The sequence below is a fragment of the Doryrhamphus excisus genome, chromosome 8 (genome assembly GCF_030265055.1).
Source record: "Doryrhamphus excisus isolate RoL2022-K1 chromosome 8, RoL_Dexc_1.0, whole genome shotgun sequence".
NCBI classification, from domain to species: Eukaryota; Metazoa; Chordata; class Actinopteri; order Syngnathiformes; family Syngnathidae; genus Doryrhamphus; species Doryrhamphus excisus.
In genome coordinates this window covers 8,055,190-8,073,191 of record NC_080473.1, presented here as the reverse complement: position 1 = coordinate 8,073,191, position 18,002 = coordinate 8,055,190, and the positions used below count along the sequence as shown (strand labels likewise).

At 40.5% G+C, this 18,002-nt stretch overlaps 2 protein-coding genes across 2 annotated transcripts in view; one reads left to right on the top strand and one right to left on the bottom strand.

Annotated features, from left to right (window-relative positions):
• The window catches only part of LOC131134708 (endothelin-converting enzyme-like 1), a 44,108-nt gene extending 33,457 nt beyond the window's left edge, over positions 1-10,651 (top strand). Inside the window, exons 14-20 of the mRNA XM_058080268.1 lie at positions 1,598-1,649; positions 5,315-5,382; positions 5,493-5,617; positions 6,326-6,391; positions 7,330-7,425; positions 7,524-7,600; positions 8,786-10,651. Coding sequence (XP_057936251.1) covers positions 1,598-1,649; positions 5,315-5,382; positions 5,493-5,617; positions 6,326-6,391; positions 7,330-7,425; positions 7,524-7,600; positions 8,786-8,885 — 584 coding nt within the window. The 3' untranslated portion in view covers positions 8,886-10,651. The remainder of the gene's footprint in view (positions 1-1,597; positions 1,650-5,314; positions 5,383-5,492; positions 5,618-6,325; positions 6,392-7,329; positions 7,426-7,523; positions 7,601-8,785) is intronic.
• A 516-nt stretch (positions 10,652-11,167) lies between these two features.
• On the bottom strand, positions 11,168-17,884 carry tekt1 (tektin 1). The gene is made up of 8 exons (XM_058080458.1): positions 17,317-17,884; positions 16,398-16,580; positions 16,155-16,320; positions 14,571-14,699; positions 14,363-14,506; positions 14,075-14,300; positions 13,074-13,270; positions 11,168-12,999 (listed from the first exon to the last, which is right to left on the bottom strand). Exons 2-8 carry the CDS (start codon positions 16,561-16,563, stop codon positions 12,840-12,842), a joined length of 1,188 nt encoding a protein of 395 aa, XP_057936441.1. The 5' UTR covers positions 16,564-16,580; positions 17,317-17,884; the 3' UTR covers positions 11,168-12,839.
• Positions 17,885-18,002: the final 118 nt, after the last annotated feature.

Sequence of the window (18,002 nt, the reverse complement as noted above, 5' to 3'; positions counted from 1 at the left end):
TTCCAAAACTCATTACAAAGATGCATATTTTCCACATTTGGGTGTTAAAAAAATACTTGCGAAGGGAGCCACAACAAAGATGTTGAATAGCCGCATGCGGCTCTGGAGCTGTGGGTTGCTGACCCCTAGGTTAGGGTCTCCTCAGCCTCCATGGAAAAGACTATTCTTGAGAGAAGGGTATGACAGTCCAACCTCAGCTACAGGAGGTGCAATAGGGTTTTGACCTCGGTTGGGGAATACTCTACACCCTTCCAAGGATACTTCCAAGGATACTAGAGGGTACATGGGAGGTTGCCCAACCAGTCTACATGTGCCTTGTGGAATTGGAAAAGGAATTTGACCGTGTCCCTTGTGGTGGCCTGTGTGGGATGCTCTGGGAGAACGGGATTGGTGGAGTGCTACGCCATCGCTACCGATTCTGTTCATAATTTTCATGGACAGAATTTCTAATCGCAGTCAAGGTGTCAGGGGAGGAAATGTAGGATCTCTGGGCTTCCCTCCTGAGAATCCGGATAAGCAGAAGAAAATGGATGGATGAATGGTTTGAATTATAAGTTCAAGCACATCGCTCAAGGAGGATGCGGCCACTTTAGTCAATTCATTTTCCTACTCTGCTGTAATTACTAGTTAACAAGTTTAGTCGGAACAAATGCTTCTTTCTGTTGGAGAAAGATTTATTCGTGTCACAACCTGTTGAATCGGATGTCATTAGCCAAAGTGGGGGGTCATTGTAAGCAATGCAGCGCTACTCTCCGGACTTGAATGAGGTTCTGTTCTAATCACAACTAAATTACGACATTATTTGTATTCTTAAGTGTGGCCCTCCCTGTAATTATCTGTAGCATCAGCTGAGTAAAGGCACCAGATTCTCGACAAAAAACGCCTTATCATTGATTGATTTTGATACAATCACTGGAAAATGGATTGGCTAATTATCCGTGAACTGTTTTTTTTTCCTGCCTAAATGCAGCGCTCTTAGATGGGCAACATTAAACTTACAGATTGCTTGATTGACTGAGCCACTGACTTATCAGCGTTCCTTTCTCTGCGACCATTTGGTTGTCTTTTTTTTTTTTTAATCACACAAAGCACTTGTCAGCATTTTTAGCAGCCGTGATTGGTCAAATGTTGCCAAACGCACAGAGAAAAATGACAATAACACAACTGCAGAATCGATGGGCGTTGTATTCTCCGACTCGTACTCCTTTTCTTATGAGTAGAAAACCGATGCTATGTCTATTGTTTACTTTAGCTTGTAAAATTACAAACACTGCACAGAATGGCATTAAAGATGCATTTGTTTTGTATTATATTAATAATAGTTATTCTAACAGTAATTATTTCATGCATTGTTCATACTGTATTTAATGGATTAATTAATCATTAGTTAAGTTTAAAAGTGTTTTTTGCACGATAAACTGTATGTACTGTATTTAGATGTTTATTAATTGTGCAGACTTCAGGGACAGCATGTATATTTAAAAAAAAATAATTTTCAGTTGATGTTTCACGTCCAGGTCAAATACCGTTAAGCAACCAAAACCCAAAACGTGTGTGTTGAGTGTGTCTTCACCATGTTGTGTCTGTGCTCTTTCAGTTTTCCCAGCCGGCATCCTTCAGCCTACCTTGTACAACCCTGAGTTCCCACAGTAAGTAGCTTTCTATCATTCAGGCACAAGCACGTAAAAACATCTCCTGTGCCTCCAAAACACAAAGTATTTAGAGGCCATGTTATTCTTGCAAGCCACTCCTTGCCTCAAGTCCCAGAACTCCTGATTGAAGCAATCTAACGACCTATAAAGAGCTCAATTAATAGTGAACGAGGCTCTGCTAATGGAGCAGCTTTCATTGTCAGGTTGTGTCAGTAAATTTGAGTTAAGTAATTGGACAGTGCATGACAGTAGATAGGACTTCTCTTTGTTAGTGTCTCGTCCATACACTTCCTTCATTTTGACTTCAAAGTATGAACCAGGAAAAAAGTTTCCCCTGCATCCTTGAATACTTGGCTATAAAAAGTTGGACATGCCTGACATAACTTTCAATTATAATTACTTTAAGTCAGAACACACACTGTCCAAAAATAGCAATTAACTGTATTGCTGTATTAATATGGTCTTATGGTAATCATTCCTTGCAATGATGGGAAAGGCATCAACTATTTGATCAAAACCCAATGTTTTTTGATCAATTGAAACACAAAGAGACATGTCATTAATGGTACAAATATTACTCCAACTACACCTGACTTTCACTGACTAACAGGCACTCCACAAAGATTCGAGTTCCACTGACTCACAGGTACTTGACAAAGATTGGAGTTTTACAGGCTCACGGGTCCTCGATGTGACTTGGGTCTCACTGACTCTCTGGTACTCCACGAAGATTTGAGTTTCACTGACTCACATGCTCAGTAAAGTGTCGAGTTTCACCATCTCGTAGGTACTTAACAAAGATTGGAGTTTTACTGACTCACGGGTGCTCGATGATGACTTGAGTTTCACTGACACTCGGGTATGCCACAAAGATTTTAGTTTCACTGACTCACATACTCAGTAAAGTGTGGAGTTTCACCATCTCATAGGTCCTTGACGAAGATTGGAGTTTAACTGGCTCACGGGTGCTCAAAGAAGACTTGAGTTTCACTGGCTCACAGGTCTCACTGACTCTCTGGTATTGCACGAAGATTTGAGTTTCACTGACTCACATGCTCAGTAGAGCATCGAGTTTCACTGTCTCATAGGTACTTGACCAAGATTGGGAGTTTCACTGACTCGCGGGTGCTCAAAGAAGACTTGGGTGTCATTGACTCCCTGGTACTCCATGAAGATTTAAGTTTCAATGATTCACATGTTCAGTAAAGTGTTGAGTTTCACCGTCTCATAGGGACTTGACGAAGATTGGAGTTTTACTGACTCACGGGTGCTCAAAGAAGACTTGAGTTTCACTAACTCATGGGCGCTCGATGATGACTTGGGTTTCACTGACTCCCTGGTACTCCATGAAGATTTGAGTTTCACTGATTCACGTGCTCAGTAAAGCGTGGAGTTTCACCGTCTCATAGGTACTTGACGAAGATTGGAGTTTACTGGCTCATGGGTGCTCAAAGAAGACTTGAGTTTCAGCAACTCACGGGTTTCACTGACTCTCTGGTACTCCACGAAGATTTGAGTTCACTGACTCACATGCTCAGTAAAGCGTGAAGTTTCACTGTCTCATAGGTACTTGACCAAGACTGGAGTTTTACTGGCTCACGGGTACTCAAAGAAGACTTGAGTTTCAGTGACTGACAAATGCTTGACAAAGAATTCAAGTTTCACTGATTCAAAGGCCCTCGATGAAGACTCAAGTTTCACTGACTGTCAGGTGCTCAACAAAGACTTGAGTTTCACTGACTTACTGTTGTTGCATCACAGACTCAATTTAGTAATTTAGCCAGTGAGTTTCACTGACTCAAGGGTGCTCAACGAAGACTCAAGTTTCACTTACTCATAAGATCTCGGCAAAGACTACAGTTTTACTGACATACGGGTACTCGACAAAAACTAACTAAGTTAGTTTCACTAACTTACGGTCCCTCCAGAAAGATGTGAACTTCACTGACTCACGGGTGTATGTTTCTGGGCACGGACTTGTGACAAGCGACTCGAGCACCTGATTCACTCCAGTGAGTGACTCGCAAGAACTGGAGTCAGAAAAAGGAATGAAGTTGGCCATCAATAGTGAATTACTTGTTTCTACACTGCTGTTGTTTTCCATTCATTCAAGTGGAGAATGAAAAGTTGTTTGGAACGTCGTTGAGCAATTAAGCGTTATAAAGTGAAGCATCGGAGCGGAGACTGCAAGTGAAGTGGCATTAACTTGTAAAATTAGGAAAATAAATTGCCTGTCATACTTTACCTGCAACATGCTACGACTTGATTGTGCCACAGAAATTCTTGCTTATTGTGTGCTAATGTTTTGCAAAATAACGAGTAAAGACACAATAGGAAATATCGTCCGTTGAAAAGACGATACAATAGAGCTTTGTCTTGCTGCTCACTATTATTCCACTGCAACTAAAACTGGCTAATTCGGTCCAAATGGCTGCACATTCTTTATTCATATAAATCACACACGCTCACAAATGAGATCATTAGCGCTAACAGTTTGTGTGCTCAACATTACCGTACACTTTTATGTCTTCATTAGCGGCGATCACCACTAATTCTACTACCTGCTGCCACGCACACTAATAAATATTAATTCATGCTTGCATGTGAGCATGGCCCCTTGCAGGAGGCCAAAACTCCCAAATGCACACACACATACACACACACCTCCGCTATCACATGCAGTAATTGAAGCTTCAATCAGCCAGTGGGTTTTAGCAAGGGAGACTGACTCATTGGGAGGCAGCGTATCGACTAGCTGTCAGAAAGTCATTTTCGGACGTAGTCATGTGGATAGCCTTGAATGTGCCCTCTCATTGGACTCCCGTGTGCTGCAACGACAGCTAGCTTCCAGTTGAGGTCAAGATTCTTTGGCAGCAATGGGGCGGAGGATTGTGTGCATTAGGAAAGAAACGTGTGAGGCGTTCAATTGATCGGGAAGGATGTGATTCAGTGTCAGCATTCCCAGGCGCAGTTGAAAGACGCATTGTATTGGATGGGCAGAGGTTTCCAAAGTGCGACCTGGGAGCCATATTGGCCCTGGGTATATTCTAAAAGTAAAATCAATTCATTATTAATAAGCGTCAGTGGAATCCTTTCATGTCAATCTTCCTCAGACTGGCTGATTGACGTACATACGAACACAAAAACAGGAACCAGTAGGGTTCAAGGGTTCAAGAGAAACGGCGGAACATGAAATATTTAAGTGTATGAGTACAAAATTCCGGGCTGCATGGCGGTCGAGTGGTTAGCGCAGACCTCACAGCTAGGAGACCAGAGTTCAATCCCACCCTCGGCCATCTCTGTGTGGAGTTTCCATGTTCTCCCCGTGCATGCGTGGGTTTTCTCCGGGTACTCCGGTTTCCTCCCACATTCCAAAAACATGCTAGGTTAATTGGCGACTCCAAATTGTCCATAGGTATGAATGTGAGTGTGAATGGTTGTTTGTCTATATGTGCCCTGTGATTGGCTGGCCACCAGTCCAGGGTGTACCCCACCTCTCGTCCAAAGACAGCTGGGATAGGCTCCAGCACCCCCTGCGACCCTCTTCGTAGAAAATGGATGGGTGGACGAATACAATATTTAGGGCATTAAATAGTTATCCCATACGATGCAATTTTAACATCCACAGACTGAGTGGTGTTATATTTTCTTTCTGCTGCTAGATCTTTGAATTATGGCGGAATAGGAGCAATCATTGGCCATGAACTGACCCATGGATATGATGACTGGGGTAAGAATAACACGATTCTGCTGGTTGCTTTGAGCATTTACAGTATTTTTTATCAAATGTTTGTCACGACACGTCTTGCTTGGCTTTTAAACAATGATTCACATCCATAGGAGGCCAGTATGATCGCCACGGCAACCTCAAACAATGGTGGACCGAGGACAGTTACAGAAAGTTCCAGAAGAAGGCCGAATGCATTGTTAAGCTTTACAACAATTTCACCGTTTACAATCAGAGGGTGAGTCTTGACTTGTGTAATTAATGTTCATCTCGCCTGTTATTAACAGTAAAATGTCATAAGTCTGCAAAGAGTGAGTGCAGGGAGTGCAATTGTAATATTTAACAAAGGGAAACCTCACTCTATCCGTGTTTATTTCTGAAGTTCTGACTTGTGTTTCTAAACTAAGTGTTTTTTTCTTGTTTCATCTCTTTGTTTTTCTGCCAATTATTGCAATTGTTTCAACAATTGACACATTGGACCAAAAATCACCCAAAAACCTAAAATCCAAGTCAGGAAAATTTTTGTTTTTGTGTAAATCTGGTAATGGTAATGGTTTTATTTCATTTGAACATGCATCAAATTACAATTGAATGCATCACATAATCAGTTCACAGTTCCACATGTCCAAAAGGAGTAGGAAGAAGCAAAGCTTATTAAATCCTACCCCTCCATCTGGTACTTTTACAATCAGTAACTGTTACATTTGTTCACTTCCTGCTTTCCTAATATAGTTTAAGTATTTTTTGTCACGTACCGAAGTACGAGGTGATATGACCATCCAATGACATAATGGGTACCATAGTAAGTGTCAATATAGTGATATATATAGCACATCATGACTGGTTCAAGACTCTTCATCCTTGTATTTAGCAAACATTAAGAAGGGTGCTATTAATCCGTTTGTCATTGAGATGCAAATCTACAATAAGATATCTACTTTTTTAGGTGAATGGTCGTCTGACACTCGGGGAGAACATAGCAGACATGGGCGGACTCAAGCTATCATACTACGTAAGTACTATTAGTTACAATTTGAGTGGTACTCACAGACTCATAGAAACGGGACTCAAGGGGACTCGTCTGTTGACACGTTGACTTGCTCACTCCATCTGGTGCTCGCTAAATTGAAAAAGGAAACCAGATAACATGTTATTAATTGTGCAACTGTTAGGAAAATCGCATTTGTAGAAATATTACTCATGTGGGAAAAGCAACAAATATGGTCCTTACCTCAAACAAAACTCCTTTCCACGTCTTGCCGGGTGTGCACTGACTTTTTTTTGCACATGATTGCTTGCTTTGTGACAAGTGAATGAAGCAGTCATCAGTCATTAATTAATGTAAAGTGGTACCGGATTCAAATTTTCAATGTTTATATCATACAGGCTGCAAAAGTAGGATGGTGTGTTGACCATCTCAGCCTGTTCAAACCAGTATTTCCAACCTTTATTGAGCCAAGGCACATATTTAACGTGACAAAAAAGCCATGGCACCCAAACAGGACTTATTGTGTTGTATGAACGGCAACAGTTCCTATAATGCCATCTGGTGGAAGAGCATATTATTGTTCTGTATGTCGCCACATTAGCAGACTGTAGAGAGAAGAAAAAAAGATACATTATCAGTAATGAACCCATGAAGTGAAATGGGATAATTTGCTGCAACATACCTGACCATCTTTCATGGCATACTAATATGCGTACCAATCAGTTTTTTTTATGTACTTTGAAGTTTACCTTCAATGGCGACTGAAGCAACATCCAGATGGTTGATATAGACATCATATTAAACTGCCACATTGCATGGTTAGTAACAATTATATTCAAAATAGTAATTAGCTACAATACCCGCGGCTGAAAAATAATAACGCCGTTAGTAATTATAACGCAGTTGTACCCAACCCTGTTAAATGCGTCTTACATTTGTAAAGCCACCCACTTTTTATGCAGGCATATCAGAAGTGGGTGAGGGAACACGGCCCTGAGAGGCCCCTCCCAGGCCTCAAATACACACATGAACAGCTCTTCTTCATCGCCTTTGCACAGGTACCAATCCTATGTATATAATATACAGTACATTATTCTGATGCTGTAGATAATTACCACTTTTGGTTCATGATATGATTATTTTGTCTTTATTCCAGAACTGGTGTATGAAGAGAAGATCTCAGTCGATCTACTTGCAGTTGTTAACTGATAAACACGCACCAGAACACTACAGGTAAAGTGATGGCCATGAATCGCATCAGTTAAGTCATGAAGAGAAAAATAAACAAAGAAGTGGCACTGGACTAGAACGTCACATTTATTTAGAAATGTATTAAAATTCAAGACCAAGAACAGACATTTAAGCTGGAAAGACAAATTATTCAACAACGCAAAACTCATCACACAGTAACTTAACACTCAAAAAGGTACACCTTGCTTCAAGTTTTCTCCATTAATTGTGTCAGAGGAAGGCATTCATTGATGCATGCCAGGGCACTGCAATGACGTCAGCCGCCCTCTGGGCTGCTCTGGCATTGCATTTTCTATGCCACTTGGCCTCCAATTAAATGCTGTGCTGAGACGCAATGCATTATGGGACAACTTTAAAATTGTTTTGCTACATGTTGGTATATTTCTTAGGTATGCCTTATGAGTGTTAAGTGACTGTGCGATGAGTTTAGTGTTCTTTGTAAGATGACATGTTGGTATATTTCTTAGGTATGCCTTATGAGTGTTAAGTGACTGTGCGATGAGTTTAGTGTTCTTTGTAAGATGACATGTTGGTATATTTTTTAGGTATACCTTATGAGTATTAAGTGACTGTGCGATGAGTTTAGTGTTCTTTGTAAGATGACATGTTGGTATATTTCTTTGGTACACCTGATGAGTGTTAAGTGACTGTGCGATGAGTTTAGTGTTTTTTGTAAGATAACATGTTGGTATATTTTTTAGGTATACCTTATGAGTATTAAGTGACTGTGCGATGAGTTTAGTGTTCTTTGTAAGATGACATGTTGGTATATTTCTTTGGTACACCTGATGAGTGTTAAGTGACTGTGCGATGAGTTTAGTGTTCTTTGTAAGATAACATGTTGGTATATTTTTTAGGTATACCTTATGAGTATTAAGTGACTGTGTGATGAGTTTAGTGTTCTTTGTAAGATGACACCGTGAATCAGACTGTTATATTGAGGAATGACCTCCTGCAATTATCGCTGGATTGACAAGCTCGTCATGACTTTTTTGATAGCTCATGATTGGTTCCTCCTCCTCACAGACTCGTGCACACCACAATAGTCCAATGCGGCTTATATATGTACAAATCTGTTATTTTCTCTAAATTTAGCAGGTGCAGCTTTTAAACTGGAACCTTATTTTGTTTCCTAAAATATGCTTTTTTTTTCTCCTAACCTTGCAGAGTGATTGGCAGCGTTTCCCAATTCAACGAGTTTGCCCGTGTTTACCACTGTGGGAAAGGTTCCCCCATGAACCCTGATGAAAAATGTTCTGTATGGTAACATCACTCCGGATGCTGAATCTGCTGAAGTCTGTCCTACAACTCACTTTCATAAATCGTAAATCATACTCATCCTTTCACCTTTTGAAATAAAATGTAAGACAATAGAGACGTTCATCCATACAAAGCATTGTCGACTAACCAGGTCCATGACACATATGATCAACTATATATATTTTTCTATGTTTAAATTTATTTTCAAATCATCTATTTTTGTATTACAGCAAATATATGAGGTTATTTGATTCATGAGCTATTTGGATTTTTTTTTTACATAGTAAGTTCCAATGACTAACCAATTTTTTTTCAATAGTTGATCAACCAGGAAATTCCAAGTTAACCAGAAGAAGTAGAAGGTCCGACAGCAGCTGACATTTCAGTCAGTTTGAGGTTTTAAAACAAAGAAATGGTAGCATTGATTTTTGTAAAAACGTTGCCTCTGTCTCGGTATTGTGATTAGGGCTGTTGTATTGTTTGCCTGCATTGTTCTCTCCGTATTGTATTTGTACTTTTTTAAAAGCCGTCAAGTACGGGTTTTGTGTTTTGGTTTTTTGGTGAAAGGCTCATGGATGGTTTTTCCCTCAGGAAGTTCGGTGCCAGAAGAAGGATACCTTCTTTATGTGGCCTCGTCACGTGACAGCTAAAGAAAAAAATACAAGGTATATTGGTAAAGGAACCTCAAGATACGCTTTCATACATTTCACAGTCAATTCCCCAAATACAGTGGAAGCCGTTTATGTCGACTAACCCGGGACTAACTGACAACTTAAGCGGTTGTTGACATAACAAAGTGAAACTAACCCTTGCTTGCACATTTAGAGACATGAGGAGAATGGATGATAATAAAGGTTTTTCCGTTATTTTGTATATTTATTTTGATTTGTGTGTTTTCATATGATATTTTATACTCCAATCTGCTGTGGTAACTTTGTTGTATGCCTTGATGACTCCAATGACAATAAAGCTTTCATACATGCGCAAACAAGTAGTAATACTTTTTGATTGGAGACCACTACCAGTTACTGTTTACTAATAACAATTATATTTTGCCAGTTTTTTTAAAATCCAATACTTATAACATTTACTTTTTGGCCTCTTTTTTATTCCAGACACAACAATGGTCATTTCTGCGAGGTAAAATCGCTTATTTATGAATTATATATTTTTGTAGTTAGAGCATGGAACACCAGTTTACGAACTTTTCAATATGGCTTTTAACATGAGAGCCCTCAAGACATGAAACAACACCCATATAGTCTTTACACTCACATTATGCAATGTAGTAGACATAATAATTGAAAATATGATATATTTTTTATGTCGATTTTTCATTTTTGGCTTTGGTTTTTATCTATATAGAATTGTCGACTTAAGCGAATTCCACTGTAAGAAAATACTCAAGTATATATACTAAAGCGAGTGTGGGTGGAGAGAAATTTGTGCATTTGTACGGTGTTATTTTTCAAACGTGATTTTGTATGTGAATGAGATTTTGATGAGACAGCATGTTCCCTTCAATCGACCCAAAGTTCTAACAACTGCTACATAAAACCCGACTGTACAGCTGCTAGCTCACGTGTGGCCGCTATTGTTTTACTATCTGTGGTCGCCGTTCAGTGTTTGAATAAATACAAACAAATCCCTGTGTGGGTGGGGGTCATTATCAGTGTGTTAGCAGGGTGTGTGCTGACTGTCTTGATCCCCCGCAATGATCCATCTCTGTATCACGTACACCTAAACCTGATGGTGGATCTCTATCAGGCACTATTTGAGAAGGGCTGGTTTTATCGTGGACTTGGAAAGGGTCCTGGCGGCTCAGTACAATATGAGTAATACAATTCATTAACTGTCAATTGCATGCAATGTGACACTTGCATTCATTTTTCAGGGAAAAAAAGATAGTGAATGTTGGTATACAGTAGCCTTTTTGCTAATTCGCGTTCCTAATATTTTATGTATGTATGTTTTATGCTCATATGATTTAACATAAGATTACTGAGGCTGCCAAAAACTATTATTTTGTACACTTAATTGGATTCATTACGTATTGGTGGATGCAGGATCTTGCAAGGTACTGCTAACTCATAAAGCATAAGGTAACATAACATGCATGTTAAAATGCATTGGAAAGCATATGACGGGACATGACAGGTCATTTGCAGAACACTTGACACTTCCTGTGCTGCAAAATACAGCATAATAAAGCATTGTTCAATTTCTATTGCATCTCTTTTTGAAATAGTTAGTTTCTTCCACCACGGTTCCTATTAAACGTGATTTATTCTAATCAGCTGCATCTCCCAAGTACATAACGCCAGCATGTAAAGACATTGAAACATGGACATAAATGTTGTCACCCACACGTGTCAAACGACATGCAGGCTGCTGAGTGATGGACGACGTCTCTGACTCAGACATTCTTCTAAAGCAATGACATGTAATCAAGGGGAGGGGGCTGACGTGAAAACAACTAATAATAATAACAAATTAAATATTCATAGTGTATTTGTCAACGGATCTGGGTTATAAACTGATCTTCTGTTAGGGTTAAGGTTAGCTTTGTGCGAGATGTTGGGAGAAAGTATACCATAAGCTACCCAGCATGCCTTGCGGTGGTAATATATGTCTGGTTTTTTTTTTTCGTGGATACCACTCATAGATATTTCTTTGTATGCCCACATGGTGCGGTGGGGAGGTTACTTTGTTCCCCATGGGGCCTAATGTGGCCCACAGCCCGTGGGTTGCGCATCCCTGCTCTAAGCCCACAATCCCTCGCCAACTGGGTGAGTTGCATGGTATATTCTCATTTCTGCATGTTCTCGGCAAAATTATAAAACCACGACTTTCGACAGCCTGTGTCATGTCTTTAATGTGAGAGTTATTCATCATGAAGTCATGAATTGAAATCATCTGAAATCAGTGCCTCAGTAGACATAAGCGTGCAGCACGTCAGGGTTCTAACCACACCAAAAGATCATTACAGATGCTTGCCAACTTTTTGGGTAACCAGCCTGCTATCATGATGATATAGCTTTTGTTGAACAACAGCGGCCTCTGTTGGCCAAACTTGTCATCACAATATGCTGAAAAAGGATGCTCTCTCTTTAACCTCAAATGCATCTTTGTGGAACTCTGTGCCCACATTACTCTTGTGATTTGATGTGACATTTATCCACAATTTTAACCCACCCCTGGCCTACAGTGTGCAGGCACCAGGAAAAACACACGTAATGATGACCTGCCTTCAGAAATAATTTTCCATCATAAAAAGGAGCACAAAACCCCCTTCAAAATGAGCACTGCCTTGCTAAAGAAGCTAAGGGTAAAGGTGACGGCCATCTTTAAAAAGAAGGTAGAGTTTCACCAGCTGTATGACGTCGTTACAGGCACAATTTTGATTTTTTTGACATAAAGTTGTATGACATCCCCATCAGTATTGTAGTGCATCAACGGTAGCTTACACCCCCCCCCCCCAACTTGGTCCAGTGAGCCCGGTTCTGGTTGAATTTTTATGACGAGGAACATAGTTAATTCATTTATTCATTTTCGATCGCTTTTCCTCACGAGGGTCGCGGGGGGTGCTGGAGCCTATCCCAGCTGTCTTCGGGCGAGAGGCGGGGTACACCCTGGACTGATCGCCAGTCAAACAGACAAACAACCATTCACACTCACATTCATACCTATGGACAATTTGGAGTCGCTAATTAACCTAGCATGTTTTTGGAATGTGGGAGGAAGCCGGAGTCCCTGGAGAACATGCAAACTCCACACAGAGATGGCCGAGGGTGGAATTGAACTCGGGTGCAGCCCCACGAAAGGAACTATGAAGCTATTAATAAAGACAAATATGGTAGCCTGGCATTTATAGCTGCAAAATAATGCTGAAAATAATGTAAATTATGAAAAGTAGACGTAATTCCAAAAGTAAATGTAATTCCCAAACAGTCCAAGATGCTTAGAAGTTATGGATGACCGTGGGTGCCCTGTGCTGATTGCAGATGACCTCATCAACATAGAGCAGGTTGGCCTTCACCTCAATGTTTTGTTGCAGTTCCAGCTGGCAGCGAACCAGCGCCCTCTGCTGCTCCTCCGACTCCACCACCGTCTCACGCAACCTGAGTAAGGAATCCACACGTAAATGACAACCATCAGGAAGAAAATGGGAAACATTTTGCTGATGGGAGCGTACTTGCTGATCTGATTGGTAAGCTGGACCACCTCAGCGAGGAGCTGGGATTGAGCTGGATCGTGACAACGCTCTTTGTCAGACCTTTGCTTACGCAAATCCAGCCTCGCCTGAGCCAAGCGGAGAAAATGCTCGTTCTCTGTGATGGCCACTTGGAGATCTTCTCGGATTTTCTGCTGGCTGGCAAACTCCGACAAAACCTAAAAAAGGGAAGGAGCACGTCATACGGATCAGCACAAAGTTTGAAAATGAGTTTTCTCCTAAAAGATGGGAGCATTGTTATTTGTGGGAAAAACTCGGGAGTAGAACCGCTGCTCCTCTACATTGTGAGAAGCCAGATGAGGTAACTTGGTCCGACCGGAAGGAGACCTCAAGGAAGGCCGAGGACACATTGGAGAGACTATGTCTCTCAACTGTGAGCTGGAGAGGGAAGTCTGGGATGAATGGATGGAATTCTCATTCATTCATTTTCTACTGCTTTTTCCTCATGAGGGTCGCGGGGGGTGCTGGAGCCTATCCCAGCTGTCTTCGGGCGAGAGGCGGGGTACACCCTGGACTGGTGGCCAGCCAATCACAGGGCACATATAGACAAACAACCATTCACACTCACATTCATACCTACGGACAATTTGGAGTCGCCAATTAACCTAGCATGTTTTTGGAATGTGGGAGGAAACCGGAGTACCCGCAGAAAACTCACGCATGCACGGGGAGAACATGCAAACTCCACACAGAGATGGCCGAGGGTGGAATTGAACCCTGGTCTCCTAGCTGTGAGGTCTGCGCGCTAACCACTAGACCGCCGTGCCGCCCTGGATGGAATTCTAGTTTCAATTAATTCATGGAAGCACATTCATGAAGAAACAATATCTTAACATGGAACGTCTTAAACCGAGGACCTCCTGGCCATGAATTCTCTTCTCCCAAATAATCTAAATAGGACTCCAATGATTCGGAATCCAAAAGGTAATTCCTGGTCTTTTGTGGTTTCCGCTCCGACTTGCCTTAGTGAGCTGTTCCTCCATCTGGCTTTTGGCAGCCTTGATTTGGTGCACGTTCTGCTGCAAGGCCGCCGATGTCGCCTGGAACTGTTTCCGCATGTCGGCAGCCGTCTGGGTGAGCAGAGACTCCACCAGGGCCCTCAGAGCCACGGAGTTGCTCTTCTGCTGCTCCGCTTTAGCTATGTTGAAGTCTGAGCTTCTCTCCCACTCCACAAGTGTCACTGGAAAACTGAAAAGGCATTTTGTCATTGTGAAGACCTTACACAATACACAAAGAACATGGTGGTTCACCTGGACGAGGCCATCTTGGGATTGGACATTTGCGTGTTTTTGAGCGAGTGTGGCGTCATCGACGCACAGGAGTTGTCCAAATGCTGAGCCTCGTATTTCTCTTTCAGATCTTGTTCAATCTCGAACTTGGAAGCTTGATTCAATCTAATAGATGGATGAAGATGTTCATAAACATCATGGATCATCTCAGGGTGAGTTGCTCTCTCACCGTATCTGCTCAGTGATCTGCATGACGACACGCTGCAGGAGGGACATGACTCCTTTGGTGAGCTCCCCCTCCTTCACCAGCTCTCTGCTGACCTCATCGTGCAGCTTCTCAGACGGGTGGCGTTTATTTCTGCACACAATATATCATGCAGAAATGTTAGCATACGTATTAGCATAGAGACCAGGGGGTGTCCAAAGTGCGTTCCGGGTGCTATCTTTGGCTCACAGCTAATTTTTTTTTGCTTTTCATTCACTTTTCTTGGGCAGTGGAGCCCAACGGTAAACACTTACTGAGGCATTTGATCTGTAAATATATTTTAAAAAACAGCGCAAAATGGTGCACGCTCACATTCGGTGTCGCTCGCTACATTGCTAAAGAAACACAACCATTCAATATGGCCCTATAATTGTGATGTTTCTGCAAAACATTACAAAGGTGGTTGAGGTCAACACTTACTGAGGCATTTGATCGGTAAAAACAGTGCAAAATGGTGCACGCTCACGTACGGTGTCGCTCGCTACATTGAAAAGAAACACAACCATTCAATACGGTTATATGATGTCGATTTTATGCCCTAAAATTGTGATGTTTCACTGAAAAACATTACAAAGGTGGTTGATCTCGAATGTCTTCATTCACAAACAACCATTCACACTCACATTCATACCTATGGACAATTTGGAGTCGCCAATTAACCGAGCATGTTTTTTTGGAATGTGGGAGGAAACCGGAGTGGAATGTGGGAGGAAACCGGAGTACCTAGAGAAAACCCACGCATGCACGGGGAGAACATGCAAACTCCACATAGAGATGGCCGAGGGAGGAATTTAACTTGGGCCTCCTAGCTGTGAGGCCTGCGCATTAACCACTCGTCTACCCATTTAGCTGTTTTTATGCTTGAAAATGCTTCATTTAGGCCAAAAAATATGTGAGATTGCATTTTCTATACTGACCATTTCAACCACAAAATAACATGATTTTATTTATATATTTTATTTTATTAATATTATATTTATATAAATATGTATATTTATATAATATTTATTATTCACATTATTTTATTAATATATTTTGCGAGTTAAGTCACAAAAGTGCATTTTTATATTAATGACCATTTCAACCACAAAATAGCATGATTTTATTAATATATTTTGTTTTATTCATATATATATTTATATAAATATGTATATATATAATATAATAATTATTACAATTAATATTGTTTCCATTATTTTATTAATATATTTTGTGAGTGAAGTCACAAAATTGCATTTTCTATACTAGTGACAATTTCAACCACAAAATAGCATGGTTTTATTAATATATTTTATTTTATTAATATTCTATAAATATTTATACATATTATATAATATTTATTAATATCATTAACATTATTTTATTAATATACTTTTTGTGAGTGAAGTCACAAAATTCAAAGTAGACAACTATTTTGCAAAGCTAAAATGTAGATGTTAGGTTTCACTAGCTTATCATGTTTTAATGTGTAGGATTTGTATGAGGTCAAGAGAAGGTGCGTACGCTTTATGGGCCACACCAGGCTGCATAGTCCTTGGAGAAACTCACCTTTCATCCATACAAAGAACAGTGACTCGAAGAGGCCCCTTGCAGGCCTCCACAGCTTTCATCACTCGGTCCTGCAGCGCAATAAGTCCTTCCGATTCCAAAATATTCTCCTCCAACTTCAGCTCAAGCTCCTTCTTCATAAACTGTATGTCTCTGACTCGATGGCCTGCGCGACAGAAGAAATGCATCCTGAGTTCATCTGTGTCCAGAACTTGGGACTTTCCTCATGTTGGGAGTCTTTACCCAGTTTCTCGTTGTCGTCATCCTGCAGGCGTTTGCAGGCTTTGTTACTTTCCTCAATCAGCCTGGTGCATTCTCCTCTGAAGACCTTGGATTGGTTCCGTATGACCTCGATGCTCTCCAGAGTGGATCCACCAATCAGCTGGGTTTTTCTTCCTTGCGTGGACATCTTTTTCCGAAAGGTCACTGACCGGAGAAACACAAAAACAGAATAGGAATGGTAGTTCTAAACTTCTTGTATGATTTGATCGTTCTTTTAACCAGATTTTGTGGGTTTTGTCTATTTTTGTCAGAATTATAAATTCCAAATAGAACAGAGTCAACTATAACTTGAAGGTCATGTAACATTCATGATTAACTGCAGTCAGTAGTACTTGGTATCGAATCGACACCATTTGGGCTATCCCAGACCCGGATTGAAAGTCACAACTATGGTGCGTTCTGGGTAGTTTGAAAAGCAGGAATTAGCATCCACCCGGTCGGAAAAGTACATAAAAGTGAAAAAACACACCCTGAAATCCAGACTAATCCCGCTAATCTCAATCGTGAGGTCACGATTAACATTCCCCCAACACGAATGTTGCCATATTCGTGACGCTCATCTTACGTGTATTCTTGTTTCGCAATTATAGAGCTGTAATTGCTGCCTTTAAGAAATTAAACTGTTTACCTGTTCTTAAAAAGGTCAATATAAATAAAGACTTGTCCACACAAATGTTATGGCACAAACAGCTTCAATATGTATAAACTCGTGTTATAAACAAACAGTTAGAGGGAACACAAGTTATCATTTTTTGTGCTCATCCGAGGGTATTTGAACGCAGCACGAGTCAAAGTCGATAGCCTAGCATGAATAGCCTTTTGAAAGCGTTACAACGTTATTCAGCAAGTGTGAGCAGAACACATTGAAATTATTCCATACCTTTTTTTTTACGTCCGTTGAAATAATCCTCTTGGGGCAGGGCAACAATTTCGATCTGCCTCTCCCTGACTGCAATGGCTTGGCCACGTGGTTACTATGGAAACAGATAAACAAACGTCCAAGGAGACCACCAAACCTTTGTAACGCGGCCATATAGCAACATATAGGCTATACACATAATAAAAAAAATCCAACAATTCAAACGCTTTTACATTTCAGCCAACAACAGAATAAACAACATATAAATAAATATAGATATATAATTTTTATAATTGCACTTTCAAAGCCAGAATGTTTGGTCTTTCTGTTACAGTACATAACATAGATTCACTGCTATAAGGAAGTAAACCAGTCTCTTGGAAATGACATCCAGGTTTTTACAGTACATGGGTTCCAGCAAGCTAAAACAAAACAAACTGAAAAAAGGTTAGATAAAGGTGAAATTCTTATTATAAAAACAGTGTCAAATGTTCCATCAGAAGCCATCAATATCATACCACCTTGATGAAAAGGTATGATTACTATAAATTACATATTTATCGACACACTTGCATCAAATAAGAAAAAAAAAAAACAATTGTCATTGTAAAAGGCACTTACTAAAACCAAACCTAGAACAAATCATTTCATATCTCATATATACTTAAGCATACGTGTTTGCATTCTCTATTTTACTGTAACAGTTT